Source organism: Schistocerca gregaria, chromosome 1, assembly GCF_023897955.1.
Source record: "Schistocerca gregaria isolate iqSchGreg1 chromosome 1, iqSchGreg1.2, whole genome shotgun sequence".
Classification (NCBI taxonomy): domain Eukaryota; kingdom Metazoa; phylum Arthropoda; class Insecta; order Orthoptera; family Acrididae; genus Schistocerca; species Schistocerca gregaria.
In genome coordinates, this window is record NC_064920.1 from 1,179,356,579 (window position 1) to 1,179,372,302 (window position 15,724).

At 39.9% G+C, this 15,724-nt stretch overlaps 1 protein-coding gene across 1 annotated transcript in view; it reads left to right on the forward strand.

Annotated features, from left to right (window-relative positions):
* Positions 1-14,656, forward strand: part of LOC126297570 (Down syndrome cell adhesion molecule-like protein Dscam2) — a 647,360-nt gene extending 632,704 nt beyond the window's left edge. The window contains exon 37 of the mRNA XM_049988565.1: positions 12,999-14,656. Coding sequence (XP_049844522.1) covers positions 12,999-13,050 — 52 coding nt within the window. The 3' untranslated portion in view covers positions 13,051-14,656. The remainder of the gene's footprint in view (positions 1-12,998) is intronic.
* The last annotated feature ends 1,068 nt before the right edge of the window (positions 14,657-15,724 follow it).

A 15,724-nucleotide genomic window follows, 5' to 3' on the forward strand; every position in this document is an offset into this window, starting at 1 on the left:
ACAATAATTAACTTACAAAATAACTAACATAAAATTTCAGAAGTAGGCCCATTTTCCATTGCATACTTTGCCCTTGTGCTTGTTAGATTCCACTCTTTGCCATTATACTAATTTTTCTGCACAAGGTGGCATACTTCATTAATCAATTACACTAACCCATAAGTTCAGATTTTTGCACAATTTACCATATTTTCGTAAACAGGATATTTCTAATGTGGACATACAAAATGGTTTCATAAACTTTTCTAATCGTCTATACCACCACATATTTCAAACAACAAAATTTTTATCAATGCTTATAGTCCCTCCTGAGTAGCAAAATCTACCCTAGCAATTTTTCCAAGTGACCATACAGCTCCTGAATAATAATTTATTCATACACCAGTCTTTAAATAGTCAGACATCACCCAAAATAGTCAGTCTGTGACCAGCAAGTAAGTTAATGCTATCTGTGTGAAAGTTCCAGTAGTGAATAAATGATTAACATTTATGTCAGGTTTGCTCCTGGTAATTACTTATGAAATAGTTAAATACACTACTGGAAATTGAAATAAGAACACCGTGAATTCATTGTTCCAGGAAGGGGAAACTTTATTGACACATTCCTGGGGTCAGATACATCACATGATCACACTGACAGAACCACAGGCACATAGACACAGGCAACAGAGCATGCACAATGTCGGCACTAGTACAGTGTATATCCACCTTTCGCAGCAATGCAGGCTGCTATTCTCCCATGGAGACGATCGTAGAGATGCTGGATGTAGTCCTGTGGAACGGTTTGCCATGCCATTTCCACCTGGCGCCTCAGTTGGACCAGCGTTCGTGCTGGACGTGCAGACCGCGTGAGACGACGCTTCATCCAGTCCCAAACATGCTCAATGGGGGACAGATCCGGAGATCTTGCTGGCCAGGGTAGTTGACTTACACCTTCTAGAGCACGTTGGGTGGCACGGGATACATGCAGACGTGCATTGTCCTGTTGGAACAGCAAGTTCCCTTGCCGGTCTAGGAATGGTAGAACGATGGGTTCGATGACGGTTTGGATGTACCGTGCACTATTCAGTGTCCCCTCGACGATCACCAGAGGTGTACGGCCAGTGTAGGAGATCGCTCCCCACACCATGATGCCGGGTGTTGGCCCTGTGTGCCTCGGTGGTATGCAGTCCTGATTGTGGCGCTCACCTGTACGGCACCAAACACGCATATGGCCATCATTGGCACCAAGGCAGAAGCGACTCTCATCGCTGAAGACGACACATCTCCATTCGTCCCTCCATTCACGCCTATCGCGACACCACTGGAGGCGGGCTGCACGATGTTGGGGCGTGAGCGGAAGACGGCCTAACGGTGTGCGGGACTGTAGCCCAGCTTCATGGAGACGGTTGCGAATGGTCCTCGCCAATACCCCAGGAGCAACAGTGTCCCTAATTTGCTGGGAAGTGGCGGTGCGGTCCCCTACGGCACTGCGTAGGATCCTACGGTCTTGGCGTGCATCTGTACGTCGCTGCGGTCCGGTCCCAGGTCGACGGGCACGTGCACCTTCCGCCGATGACTGGCGACAACATCAATGTACTGTGGAGACCTCACGCCCCACGTGTTGAGCAATTCGGCGGTACGTCCACCCGGTCTCCCGCATGCCCACTATACGCCCTCGCTCAAAGTCCGTCAACTGCACATACGGTTCACGTCCACGCTGTCGCGGCATGCTACCAGTGTTAAAGACTGCGATGGAGCTCCGTATGCCACGGCAAACTGGCTGACACTGACGGTGGCGGTGCACAAATGCTGCGCAGCTAGCGCCATTCGACGGCCAACACCGCGGTTTCTGGTGTGTCCGCTGTGCCGTGCGTGTGATCATTGCTTGTACAGCCCTCTCGCAGTGTCCGGAGCAAGTATGGTGGGTCTGACACACTGGTGTCAATGTGTTCTTTTTTCCATTTCCAGGAGTGTAGTTATGTGTAACATGTCTGTGAAAATACGCGTATCAGAGTCCATGAAAAATCAGTAATTTCGATGCCTAGGAACTTAAAAGTGTTTTCTTTAATTCAGGTTGATGAATATTTTACTAAATTTTGTTGTGGTTTGGAGGGATGTCGAACCTTCATTGCCACTGGAACAGTTGATTGTTGGACACGTTGATCTTTGTTAATGAGTGTGATGAGTGAAATATTGCTGTGGGACTTCCTTTGAGAAAATTCTGCAAGACAGAGTTTTTTTTTTTTGTCTTAATATGAACAATGTACTGTTCCACAAGTAATCATTTTGTCTTGAGAACTTGTTATGCTTGGTGTGGAGTCTTCATGCATCTCTCTGAACAATTGTGCTTGAACTACTTTACAATTTATCTGATGAATTCTGCCGAGTACCAACCTGGCTTATCTTATGAAGTTAAGAAACTGGTCATCGTACCAACAATAGGACTCTGAGGATTATCAATGTGTCAAAATGTGAAACCAAAATTGTGGTATTTTGTACATTTGTTGAGCAAGCACAATCCAGCACTCATTAAGATTTTCAGCTTTACAACTAAAACTGATGTGTTACTAAAGAGGTGATGGAAAAGAGACAACGAAAATCATGTCAGTCGACTTAACGTGTCTGCCATGTCCTATGAAGTTGTGGTATGCCATGCATTGGTCAGATGATCAGCACCATGGAGGTCTCATTATATAGAACATAAGCATCATACATATACAACAGATGAGCAAATCTGCAATTGCAGAACATTGCATTGTCATCTGACGGAGTACAACAACATAGAGATTCTGGTGTACCCTTCCATTTGGGATAGTGCTATCAAGGAGATTAAATTAACAAGTAAATTCATCTGCCTCTATATAACAGTTTTCAAGCATCATACAGCTAATCTTTCCCTTTACTGTTCCACTCACAAATGGACGAGGGAGAAATTATAGGCTGCATGCTTCCATATGAGCTCTTTTGCAGTAGTTATATGATATGTACATTGGTGGCAGTAGAATTTTTCTTCAGTTTCTAATGATGGGCACTTCTTTAAAGTTTCTTAATAATTTTTTGCAAAAAGAATGTCTTCTCTCCCCGCCCCCGTTTCCCCGCAGGTATTTCCATTTAAGGTCACAGAACATTTCCGTAATATTCCTCTGTTCATTAAACCTACTGCACACAAATCTAGCACCATGCATCTGAATTGCTTTAATGTCTTCCTCCTGATGATATCTTTTCCAATGAACACTCAGCATCCACAAGACATGTTGTTGTTGTTGTTGTTGTTGTTATCATCTTCCCCCTGAAGAATGTTTTGATGCAGATCCCCATACTTGTCAATCCTGTGCAGACCTCTTCATCCCCGCACTACTACTGTGACCTACATTCATTTGAACCTGCTCTCTGTATTCATCCCTTGGTCTTTCTCCACAATTTTTAACTCCCACACTTCCTTCCATTACCAAATTGACAACTCTTTGATGCCTTAGGGTGTATCCTACCAACTGATCTTTTCTTTTTTTATCTCATTGTGCAATAAACTTCTTTTTTCCCCAGTTCTGTTCATTATCTCCTGAATAACTATATTCTGGCTACCTATACAATCCTGAGCATTCTTCTATAGCACCAAATTTCAAAAACTTCTATTCTCGTGTATATTTCACTTCTCTATGTACGTACTCTCCAGACAGATACTTTCAGGAAAGACTTTATATGACTTAGATTGATATTAGATATTAACAAATTTCTACTTTTCAAAAACACTTTTCTTGCTATTTCCAATCTGTTTTTTACACACTCTCCACTTTGGCCATCATCATCAGTTATTTTGCTGCCCAAATAGCAAATATTATGTACTACTTTTAGTGTCATATGATTTTTATTTCTTCTCCCTCATCATTAATATCCTTTCCAAATTTCTCCTTGGTATCCTTCACAGCTTGTTCAATGTACAAACTGAATAACAGTGAGAACACATTCCTCAATTATGGCTTCCCTTATCTTTGACACTGACAACTGCAGTCTAACCCTTTGTTGCCTGTACATTAACCCTGCTGCATTCAGAATTTATTTAAACGTACATATGCTGTAGGCTTAGATTTGCTTACCTTCTAGGATAAGCATATTGTCAGTATCTATAATAATTCATGTCAATATTTTGTGCCTACGACTCATGAAACTGATGGTTCGGTAATATTCACACTTATTAGCACCTGTCTTCTTTGGAATTGAAATTAACACATTCTCCCTGAAAGATAAGGATATTTCACCTGTCTCCTTTCTCAAGTGGCAGAATAAGTTTTTTATGCTGGCTCCCCAAAGAATCTCAATAATTCTGATGCAATTCTGTTTCCACTTAAGTCTTTTGATCTAATTCTTCCTGTAGCATCATATCCTCATTCTCATATTCACCTACTCCCACTCCTCTTTCTGTAATTGTTGTTGTTGTGGTCTTCAGTTCTCAGACTGGTTTGATGCAGCTCTCCATGCTACTCTATCCTATGCAAGCTTCTTCATCTCCCATTACTTACTGCAACCTACATCCTTCTGAATCTGCTTAGTGTATTCATCCCTTGGTCTCCCTCTACGATGTTTACCCCCCACGCTGCCCTCCAATGCTAAATTTGTGATCCCTTGATGCCTCAGAACATGTCCTATCAAACAGTCCCTTCTTCTTGCCAAGTTGTGCCACAAACTCCTCTTCTCCCCAATTCTGTTTAATACCTCCTCATTAATTATGTGATCTACCCATCTAAGGGTCAGCATTCTTCTGTATCACCACATTTCAAAAGCTTCTATTCTCTTCTTGTCTAAACTATTTATCGTCCACGTTTCCATTCCATACATGGCTACACACCATACAAATACTTTCAGAAATGACTTCCTGACACTTAAATCTATACTCAATGTTAACAATTTTCTCTTCTTCAGAGACTTTCTGTAATATTGGTAATTTGTTTTGCTTACATAGACTCCCCATATATATCTTCCACCTTTCAACTTTTCCTTCTCTGCCTAATAATGGCGTGCCATCTTAGCGCTTGATGCTCATTCAGCTGCTTCTCTTTTCCTATTGGCAACATTTATCTTTCCCTTCATTATGCAAGCTTCTACAGCCTTGCAGTTGTCCTCTAGCCATTTTACACTTTCTGCCTATCTCATTTTTGAGAAGTCTGTATTCCCTTCTGAATTCTTAATTTGCTGCATTTTTATATTTTCTCCTTTCATCAATTAAAGTCAATATCTTCTGTGTAATCCAAGGATTTCTACAATGCCTTGTCATTTTACCTGCCCACCTGCCTTCCCCATTCCATCACTCAAAGCTACCCATTCACCTTTTATTCTCTTTCCACTACTTCAATCTGATGGTGCCTAAAGTTCCCTCACAAATTCTCAATAACCTATGGTTCCTTCGACTGAAACAAGTCCCACATCCTCAATTTCCTAATTTTTTCAATTTCTGCAGTGTCAATCTGCAGTTCATAACCAACAAATTGTGATCAGGGTCCACATCTACCATTGGAAATGTCTTATTTCCAAATCTGTGTCTAATCATCATATAATCAATATGAAACCTTCCAGTGTCCCCACGTCTCTTCCATGTACACAACCTTTCTACATGATTCTCAAACCCCACGCTGTACTTTGACAAGTCTGACTCGTGCAAACAAATTTGAACCAAATGTAAACATCAAGAATCACACAGGTGGGGAAAAAAGTTTGGTCCAACTTTTTTTATACTGGCAAATACGGTTCTATTCAATATGTAGATTGTCCAAAAAACAATTTATAGTTAGAGAAAAGAAACATTTGCTGATTACTACGTATAGCAAAGGTAATGTTAAAAAAAATGTCTATTTCTGGAGTAAAAAAAAAAAAACATAATTAGGAGAAACACCTATTCAACTTCATAGGAAATATTGGGCCTGTTTCCAAAACTTTGTCAACTCAGTGCAAAAGATCTTACAAGAACATGTAAAGTTTGCACGAAACACAAAGAGTGAAGCAAAATGATGTGGAAATACGTGGAGTGTAAAGTGGCATTGCATCTACCACAATGCTTTCGAAACTACTAAATTTTAGAGTTGTAGGTATTTTCCTATCAGAAATTTGTTCAAATGGAGCATTTCTTCTTGTAATTATATTTTTTATTGACAATATCTACGTTTATGTGTCACATAATTACACTCCTTCTGAAGGAAATATTATAATTTCTACTAAGCTATTGTTTGTGTGTAAAATTTATATTTATTTTTTGAAGTATTGTTTAAGATATTATACTACAAAGATATAGGAATGCGGCTTGTACTGCGAATGTCCCAGGCATCATGCTGGCCATTTCACATACACACCGTCTCCAAACAGTTGAGCATGGATTCATCACAGTTAAATCCTCCCCCCCCCCCCCCCTTAACTATCTGAATCATTTACTTTATCTCATCATACTATACATTCTTTCAATCTCTCCATCAACTGTGGAACTAGATGGCACATAAACTTCTACTACTATGGTGGGTATTGGGTTCTACTACTTAAAAAGTCTTCAAATTATATACCTGAGAAGTTATTCCATATGCTTTGTCCTTCATTAAAAGTTATCTGCAGTGTTGCACAGTGTCAAATGCTTTCCAAAACTCTAGCAATATTAAATCTGTCTTTCTCTTTATTCGTAACTCACACAGTGCCATAGAAGAAAAAGTCAAGCTAAGTTTGGCATGAATGATGCTCAAGAATTCCATAGCAAACTGACATTAAGGATATTGGTATGTAATTTTGTGACTACTATGTATAAGAAGGGTAAACGAGCTTTTACCTTTCTTACACACGGGAGTCACCTGCACGTTTTCTGGTTGTTTGGGACTTTGCAGTGGGTGAGAGGGCCAATGCCAAACTGGACTTTCATCTGAACATGGAAACTTATTTATTTTTAGCTCTTTCATACACTTTTCAGTGCAAGGGCTATCTATTTATTTTGTCAAAATATAGGTGCTTGTGAGGTGGCAAAACTGTGGTATATCTGCACCACCCTCTGGAGTGAAGATTTTTTAAATGTTGAATTTAAAACTTCAGCTTTCCTTTTGCTGACTTCTATTGCACACCAAAATAATTGATGAGTGATTGAAAAGCCTTTAAATTTGTTTAGCAATTATATATAGAACCAAGATTTTCTCCATTTCTTGCCAAGATCGGATGCTCGTATAGTAGTGGGAGTTGTATGCTTCATTCATTGATCTCTTTATGCACAAACTTGTACTAGCTTTTGCCTGTCAACATTCGGCATTCTTTTGAACTGAGAGTGCACGACTTGTCCCCACATTTTTTTTTTTTTTTTTTCTTTAACCAAATTACTTGGCACATACTTCTTCAGAGCACGATTTACAGTCAGTTTAAGTTTTGTTCATAATTGCTTTATGGGCATTGCACTGGAGTAAATCATGTCCATTCATTGTCTAAGTTGAATACTAACAACTGTTTATCTGCTCTTTCCAGTTTAGAGCTCTCCTAGCCTTCTTGATGGATTTATTAACTTTAGTAGCTACGACAATATTGCAACTGCTAATCTTGTCTTTATACTAACACTGTAAATTAAGTCACACCAGTTTGTAGATACAAGGCCTAAAATATGTACATTCCACATGGCTCCATAACACGCCTAACATTGGAACTATTGATAAATAGAAAATCCCTCCATCCATGCACCTGCTTGCACCCTGCTAAAGGAGCGTCCAGTCTTAGGGCGAATGTAAGAGGCCAGGTGGCCAGTACCCACATTCACACACCACAGTGAGCAATGCAATTATGTTATAACCTGCCACTCAAACCAAGGTGATCAGTTTCCTGTGCTGTGTACACTGGAAGGTGCCTCAGTAGCGGAGACCATGAGCAAAATGAACAACTCTTGAAGTGGCCTACGCAATGCCCCCATATCTCCTTTGACACTACATCCCAAGGCAGCAGCCTGCACATGGGTAACATGGCCAATATTATTTTCAGCTGTTTGTGATTTGTGACACAGCAAGCATACTCCTTTTCCATGATGTTGTTGTTGTGGTCTTCAGTCCTGAGACTGGTTTAATGCAGCTCTCCATGCCACTCTATCCTGTGCAAGCTCCTTCATCTCCCAGTACCTACTGCAACCTACATCCTTCTGAATCTGCTTAGTGTATTCATCTCTTGGTCTCCCTCTACGATTTTTACCCTCCTCGCTGCCCTCCAATGCTAAATTTGTGATCTCTTGATGCCTCAGAACATGTCCTACCAACTGGTCCCTTCTTCTAGTCTACTTGTGACACAAACTCCTCTTCCCCCAATTCTAATCAATACCTCCTCATTAGTTACGTGATTTACCCATCTAATCTTCAGCATTCTTCTGTAGCACCACATTTCGAAAGCTTCTATTCTCTTCTTGTCCAAACTATTTATCATCGATGTTTCACTTCCATACATGGCTACACTCCATACAGATACTTTCAGAAAAGACTTCCTGACACTTAAATCTATACTCGATGTTAACAAATTTCTCTTCTTCAGAAACGCTTTCGGCGTTGCACATTGCCAGTCTACATTTTATATCTTCTCTACTTTGACCATCATCAGTTATTTTGCTCCCCAAACAGCAAAACTCCCTTACTACTTTAAGTGTGTCATTTCCTAGCCTAATTCCGTCAGCATCACCCGACGTAATTGAACTTCATTCCATTATCCTCTTTTTACTTATGTTGATGTTCATCTTATACTGTCCTTTCAAGACACTGTCCATTCCGTTCAACTGCTCTTCCAGGTCCTTTGCTGTCTTTGACAGAATTACAATGTCATCGGCGAACCTCAAAGTTTTTATTTCTTCTCCATGGATTTTAATACCTACTCCGAACTTTTCTTTTGTTTCTTTTACTGCTTGCTAAATATACAGATTGAATAGCATTGGGCAGAGGTTACAACCCTGTCTCACTCCCTTCCCAACCACTGCTTCCCTTTCATGTCCCTCGACTCTTATAACTGCCATCTGCTTTCTGTACAAACTGTAAATAGCCTTTCGCTCCCTGTATTTTACCCCTGCCACCTTCAGAATTTGAAAGAGAGTATTCCAATCAACATTGTCAAAAGCTTTCTCTAAGTCTACAAATGCTAGAAATGTAGGATTGCCTTTCCTTAATCTTCCTTCTAAAATAAGTTGTAGGGTCAGTATTGCCTCACGTGTTCCAACATTTCTATGGAATCCAAACTGATCTTCTCCGATGTCGGCTTCTACCAGTTTTTCCATTCGACTGTAAAAAATTTGCGTTAGTATTTTGCAGCTGTGACTTACTAAACTGATAGTTCGGTAATTTTCACATGTATCAACACCTGCTTTCTTTGGTATTGGAATTATTATATTCTCCTTGAAGTCTGAGGGAATTTTGCCTGTGTCAAACATCTTGCTGACCAGATGGTAGAGTTTTGTCAGGATTGGTTCTCCCAAGGCTGCCAGTAATTCTAATGGAATGTTGTCTACTCCCAGGGCCTTGTTTCATCTCAGGTCTTTCAGTGCTCTGTCAAACTCTTCATACATCATCATATCTCCCATTTCATCTTCATTTACTTCCTCTTCCATTTCCATAATATTGTCCTCAAGAACGTCGCCCCTGTATAGGCCCTCTATATACTCCTTCCACCTTTCTGCTTTCCCTTCTTTGCTTAGAACTGGGTTTCCATCTGAGCTCATGATAGTCATGCAAGTGGTTCTCTTTTCTCCAAAGGTCTCTTTAATTTTCCTGTAGGCAGTATCTATCTTACCCCTAGTGAGGTAGGCCTCTACATCCTTACATTTGACCTCTAGCCATCCCTGCTTAGCCATTTTGCACTTCCTGCCAATCTCATTTTTGAGACGTTTGTATTTCTTTTTGCCTGCTTCATTTACTGCATTTTTATATTTTCTCCTTTCATCAATAAAATTAAGTATCTCTTCTGTTACCCCAGGATTTCTAGTAGCCCTCATCTTTTTACCTACTTGATCCTCTGCTGCCTTCACTACTTCATCCCTCAAAGCTACCCATTCTTCTTCTACTGTATTTCTTTCCCCTATTCCTGTCAAATGTTCCCTTATGCTCTCCCTGAAACTCTGTACAACCCCTGGTTCTTTCAGTTTATCCATGTCCCATCTCCTTAAATTCCCACCTTTTCGCAGTTTTTTTAGTTTTAATCTACAGTTCATAACCAATTGATTGTGGTCAGAGTCCACATCTGCCCCTAGAAATGTCTTACAATTTAAAGCCAGGTTCCTAAATCTCTGTCTTTCTGGTGTGTAATCTATCTGATACCTTCTAGTATCTCCGGAATTGTTCCCATGTAAACAACCTTCCTATGATTCTTGATCCAAGTGTTAGCTATGATTAAGTTATGCTCTGTGCAAAATTCTAGCAGGCGGCTTCCTCTTTCATTTCTTAGCCCCAATCCATATTCACCTACTACGTTTCCTTCTCTTCCTTTTCCTACTGTCGAATTCCAGTCACCCATGACTATTAAATTTTCATCTCCCTTCACTACCTGAATAATTTCTTTTATCTCATCATACATTTCATCAATTTCTTCATCATCTGCAGAGTTAGTTGGCATATAAACTTGTACTACTGTAGTAGGCGTGGGCTTCATGTCTATCTTGGCCACAATAATGTGTTCACTATGCTGTTTGTAATAGCTTACCTGCACTCCTATTTTCCTAATCATTATTAAAGCTACTCCTGCATTACCCCTATTTGATTTTGTATTTAGAGCCCTGTATTCACCTGACCAAAAGTCTTGTTCCTCCTGCCACTGAACTTCACTAATTCCAACTGTATTTAACTTTAACCAATCCATTTCCATTTTTAAATTTACTAACCTACCTGCCCGATTAAGAGATCTGACATTCCACACTCCGATCCATAGAACGCCAGTTTTCTTTCTCCTGATAATGACGTCCTGAGTAGTCCCCGCCCAGAGATCCGAATGGGGGATTATTTTACCTCCGGAATATTTTACCCAAGAGGACGCCATCATCATTTAATCATACAGTAAAGCTGCATGCCCTGGGGAAAAATTATGGCTGTAGTTTCCACTTGCTTTTAGCCATTCGTAGTACCACAACAGCAAGGCCGTTTTGGTTAATGTTACAAGGCCAGATCAGTCAATCATCCAGACTGTTGCCCCTGCAACTACTGAAAAGGCTGCTGCCCCTCTTCTGGAACCACACGTTTGTCTGGCCTCTCAACAGATACCCCTCCATTGTGGTTGCACATACAATACATCTATCTGTATCGTTGAGGCACTCAAGCCTCCCCGCCGATGGCAAGGTCCATCAAGCCTCCCCGCCGATGGCAAGGTCCATCGTTCATGGGAGGGGGGGGGGGTTCTTTTCCATCGTAACACTAAAATTTGAATGAAAATGATCAAGACAAATGAGTCCTATTTTCATCAATTTGCTTTAACAAATTCTTAAAAGCACAAACACAAGCTACTGGAAAATAATGAGGCTGCTACTGTCACTAGTTATCTGCATGCTAACCAATAAGTAAATGCGGCGACAGGCGGTTACACTACTATGCAACTGTAGCGTTGCAGGTGGCACCAAGCTACACTACAAAAGCTATGAGCTAAAAAGTAAAAACAACAGGTACAAGATGAGCTGTTGTGTTTCAGTCATGGATTTGGGTTACCAAACTTCTTAAAAATCACAAACTATTACAGCGGGACTGTCACTGTCACTTGTTCACTGCGCACTGCCAGACAAGGAAATACATCAAAGAGGGAGTTTTTGCTTCAGTTGTGCTGTGTACCTCACACTTTTCCAAGTCAAACAACAGAGGGACAGAATTAACATTGATTGCTCACCTGTTGTTAATTAATATTTCACTGTTGGCAACATCTGGCATTGATCATCTTTGTTTATGTGGTGGCGCTATTTACAGTACATGTTGTCTTTCTGCATGTCATTTTTTTGCTTCCCGATTGAAGTAGGTCCACTAATGGAGGTTGTCATGCACAGTGATTTCATGTTTAATTGTACCTTGAAAATGATGGAGTTTTCACCTGTAGAAATAATGGTGATTGTCGATGATGGTACCAGTCTTCATTCCTGTAAGTTATGAAAACAACTTGCTTGATGGTGACCAAGACTTGCTCAACAGGACTTATTTCATAAAGTGTTTTTCAAACCATTCTGGCACAATTTCAGAATGATGGAGAAGCGCATTTTCTCAATAAAGTTACTGCTCATCTATAGGAGCACCAACAGATTCTTATGCTGACCGGAAGGATTCTGTATTGTTCGATGGTGAGAGGCAATAGCACACCTATCAGGGACTTGATTCATCCTGTGTAAACATTCCTTACACGAAGAAGACCACCACCACCACCACCACCAATGCCTAAATGATATCCTACTGGTAAATCGGATGCATCATCTCATACATTTTTTGGTGTATTTGTATATTCCCATCAGCGTGTTCCAGTGAGTGCAGGCAACATTTTTCATTCTCATGCTTTGAGTGGTCAATGGTAATGATCCTGTGACCATGCTAATATTCATGTACTGTGTCTTTTGTAGAGTAAAAGTTACACATGTGGGTGCACTGACTTCTGTTTATCACCTATTACAAACTGCAATAGTCAATATTTTCAACACACTGCTGCCCAAAGCAGTTGACTTTGCTGGTGGTAGTTTTCCCCTAATTCAAATCCTTCTGGTACACACCGTGGCGATAAAAAACCCAAGCACCTGCATGACATCATAGGTGGAGAATTCCATGCTTTGGGCAGCCACAATCTGTACAAGGCTAAGATACAAGTCAGTGCAATTGCCTATCCTGCATTGTCTGTCACACCGAAGGTCCGTATAAGGTCTGACAATAAGCTCACCTATTCCATTCACTACAGTGAAAGGAAGTGGTTCTCTTTAACAGTTACCTCAACTAAATTGCTCATGAGTGTAGTCTGAATGAATGTGCTTTCAATATCTCATTAATTATATCTGAAGTATATTATTTCTACTTTTATTCTTTCTTTATTTGTTACAGGTGTCAGCGACAAGAGAACCATGATAAATCATGGTACATGATTCATGTTTGAGAAGTTAAGACTAATCAGGTATCTACCCCTGACATAAATAAGGACTTAAAGGTAAATGGTACATACTATGAAGACATGTATTTCAACCAACAGAGAAAGTGCAGGGTAGCATAAAGGACTTGAGTTCATAATATCACAAGTTTCTTCTTTGACTCTAATGAAATAAATTAGGAGTTGCGAAGACAGCATGGAGTATGAATGTAATGATAAGCTGTTCATAATGGTGGTAAGATATTTCAGATGCGAAGATATATGGACAAAAAAGTGACAAAATTATTCAGCAAAGTGGTATACTTATTCTTACAAAAAAATTTGTGATTAACGGTATGAAGTAAATAAACTACATATGAAAAACACTTCTTGCTGCAGAGACTCGAGAGGAAATGGAAAGAATAACTTGTGGAGAAAAATGGGGGTTACAGTGCAAGGAGTAAACATCAGTGATACAAATGAAAGCAGAAAGGAGGACAAAGCAATAAGACAAGAGGAAAATAATTTCTAGAAACAAGTAATAGATCAAATGCCAGAAGAGAAAAGTGAGGCTTGATATTTCAGAAAGTGAAGAAGGAGGAGATACTGTGGAACGTGGGTCAGTATAAGTGGAAGACAGTCAAGCAGCTGTCCATGTTTGTGTATGTTTATGACAGTACAAGGTCTTTCAAGTACAGACAATTTTTACTGAGATTTTTGTAATGTGTCCTCACATAATCATTATTTTACACATCACTTCAACTTTGGCTGATGAGAGAAATGTGTGGTAGGTTCCTACCTCTGGTGGGGTTAACTAAATTTTTCAAGGCAAACACATGCTACTCAACAGTCAGTTGGACAATCTTTGCATGCCACATTAGTTAACAGTAACATATTAAAAATGAATTCTGAAGCAGAGATATGTATGTGGGATACTTTTAAGACTTGTTCTGGGTGTACTGTTGATGAATTCAAGTGAAGTCAAAACTTTTTAATACCAGTAAGCAACTAAAAAGAGAAAGGACATCTCACATGCTTACAGACATTGAATGTTCATGGGAGGGGCAAATAGTGTGACAAACCATTACCAGTAGCAGTGATGGGTAGTAAAGTGTGAGCTTTGAAAGCATGTAAAGACAGACAAAGGCCAGGGGGGATAGGGTTGGTGCTGATAAAAATGGCTATAGTTCGTATGTAGTACAAGGTTCAGTACATCACACCAGAATTACTGTTTAATGTAGCTTTCAAGATTGTGTATGGTGTTCAAGTAGGAAGTTGATAGCTGTTACCAACTTAAAAGCTGAATGCCTATACACTGACATTTCAGCCTGCGTCAACAGTGTTTTACATCAAAGGTCATCTGTCCACCTTTCATACTGACAATTAACAATAAATACCAATGAAGACTCTTACATGCATTTATTACATGCATGCATTAACAATTTTGTATGTGATTAAAAAATAAGAACCCTATTTTGCAACATTTCTCAGGTCATCAGAATGTGTGGTGCACTTTCCAGCTGATGGTTTTCTTTTGTATGGTCATGACATACAGTGAAATTGAGAAATAAACTATTTTTTAAAGTTTCTGATGAGCTTTTTCTTACATTGTGTTTGAGTAGTATACATGTATGTACTTTAACTTACCAAACAAGAAAGTGCTGGTATGTTGATAGACTCAATAAAAAACACACAAACACACACACAAATATTCAAGCTTGCACAACCCCAGGTTGCTTCATCAGGAAAGAGGGAAGAAGAGGGAAAGACGAAAGGATGTGGTGTGGGTTTTAAGGGAGAGGCTAAGGAGTCATTCCAGTCCTGTGAGTGAAAAGACTTACCTTAGGGGGAAAAAAGGACAGGTATACACTCGCACACACACATATCCATCCGCACATATACAGGCACAGGCAGACATATTTAAATGCTAAGAGGTTGGGCAGAGATGTCAGTCGAGGCGGAAGTACAGAGGCAAAGATGTTGTTGAATGACGGGTGAGGTATGAGGGGCAGCAACTTGAAATTAGCGGAGGTTGAGGCCTGGTGGGTAACGAGAAGAGAGAGAATATATTGAATGGCAAGTTCCCATCTCCGGAGTTCTGATAGGATGGTGCCAGTGGGAAGTATCCAGATAACCGGGACGGTGTAACACTGTGCCAAGATGTGCTGGTCGTGCACCAAGGCATGTTTAGCCACAGGGTGATCCTCATTACAACAAACACTGTCTGCCTGTGTCTCTTCATGTGAATGGACAGTTTGTTGCTGGTCTTGTGTGTGTGTGTGTGTGTGTGTGTGTGTGTGTGTGTGTGTGTGTGTGTGTAGGGAGAGAGGCAGTTAAAGAAAATTTGTTTCTTGACAAATTATGTGTATGTGGAACACACAGACATTATTTTTGAAACTAGCTATAGGTATTTCTGTACATCACACGTTATAACTCTGAGATCGCAAATATTTCATGTCATACAGTCCAATGATGTAAATACAGTTCTCTGTTACCTACTGTATCATACCATAGTAGTGTCCCTTATTATCATTAAAAAACAGGTGTTTCTTCCTCCTCTTCTCATTTTTGAAAGAATACATATTTAAATAAGTAATTTGATTGCAGTACTGCAAATATTAATACAGAAATTCTTAAAATTGTCCGGGAGTTAGTTATGCAATAATGATGGAAAATATAATACATACAGGAGGATAGACTGCTA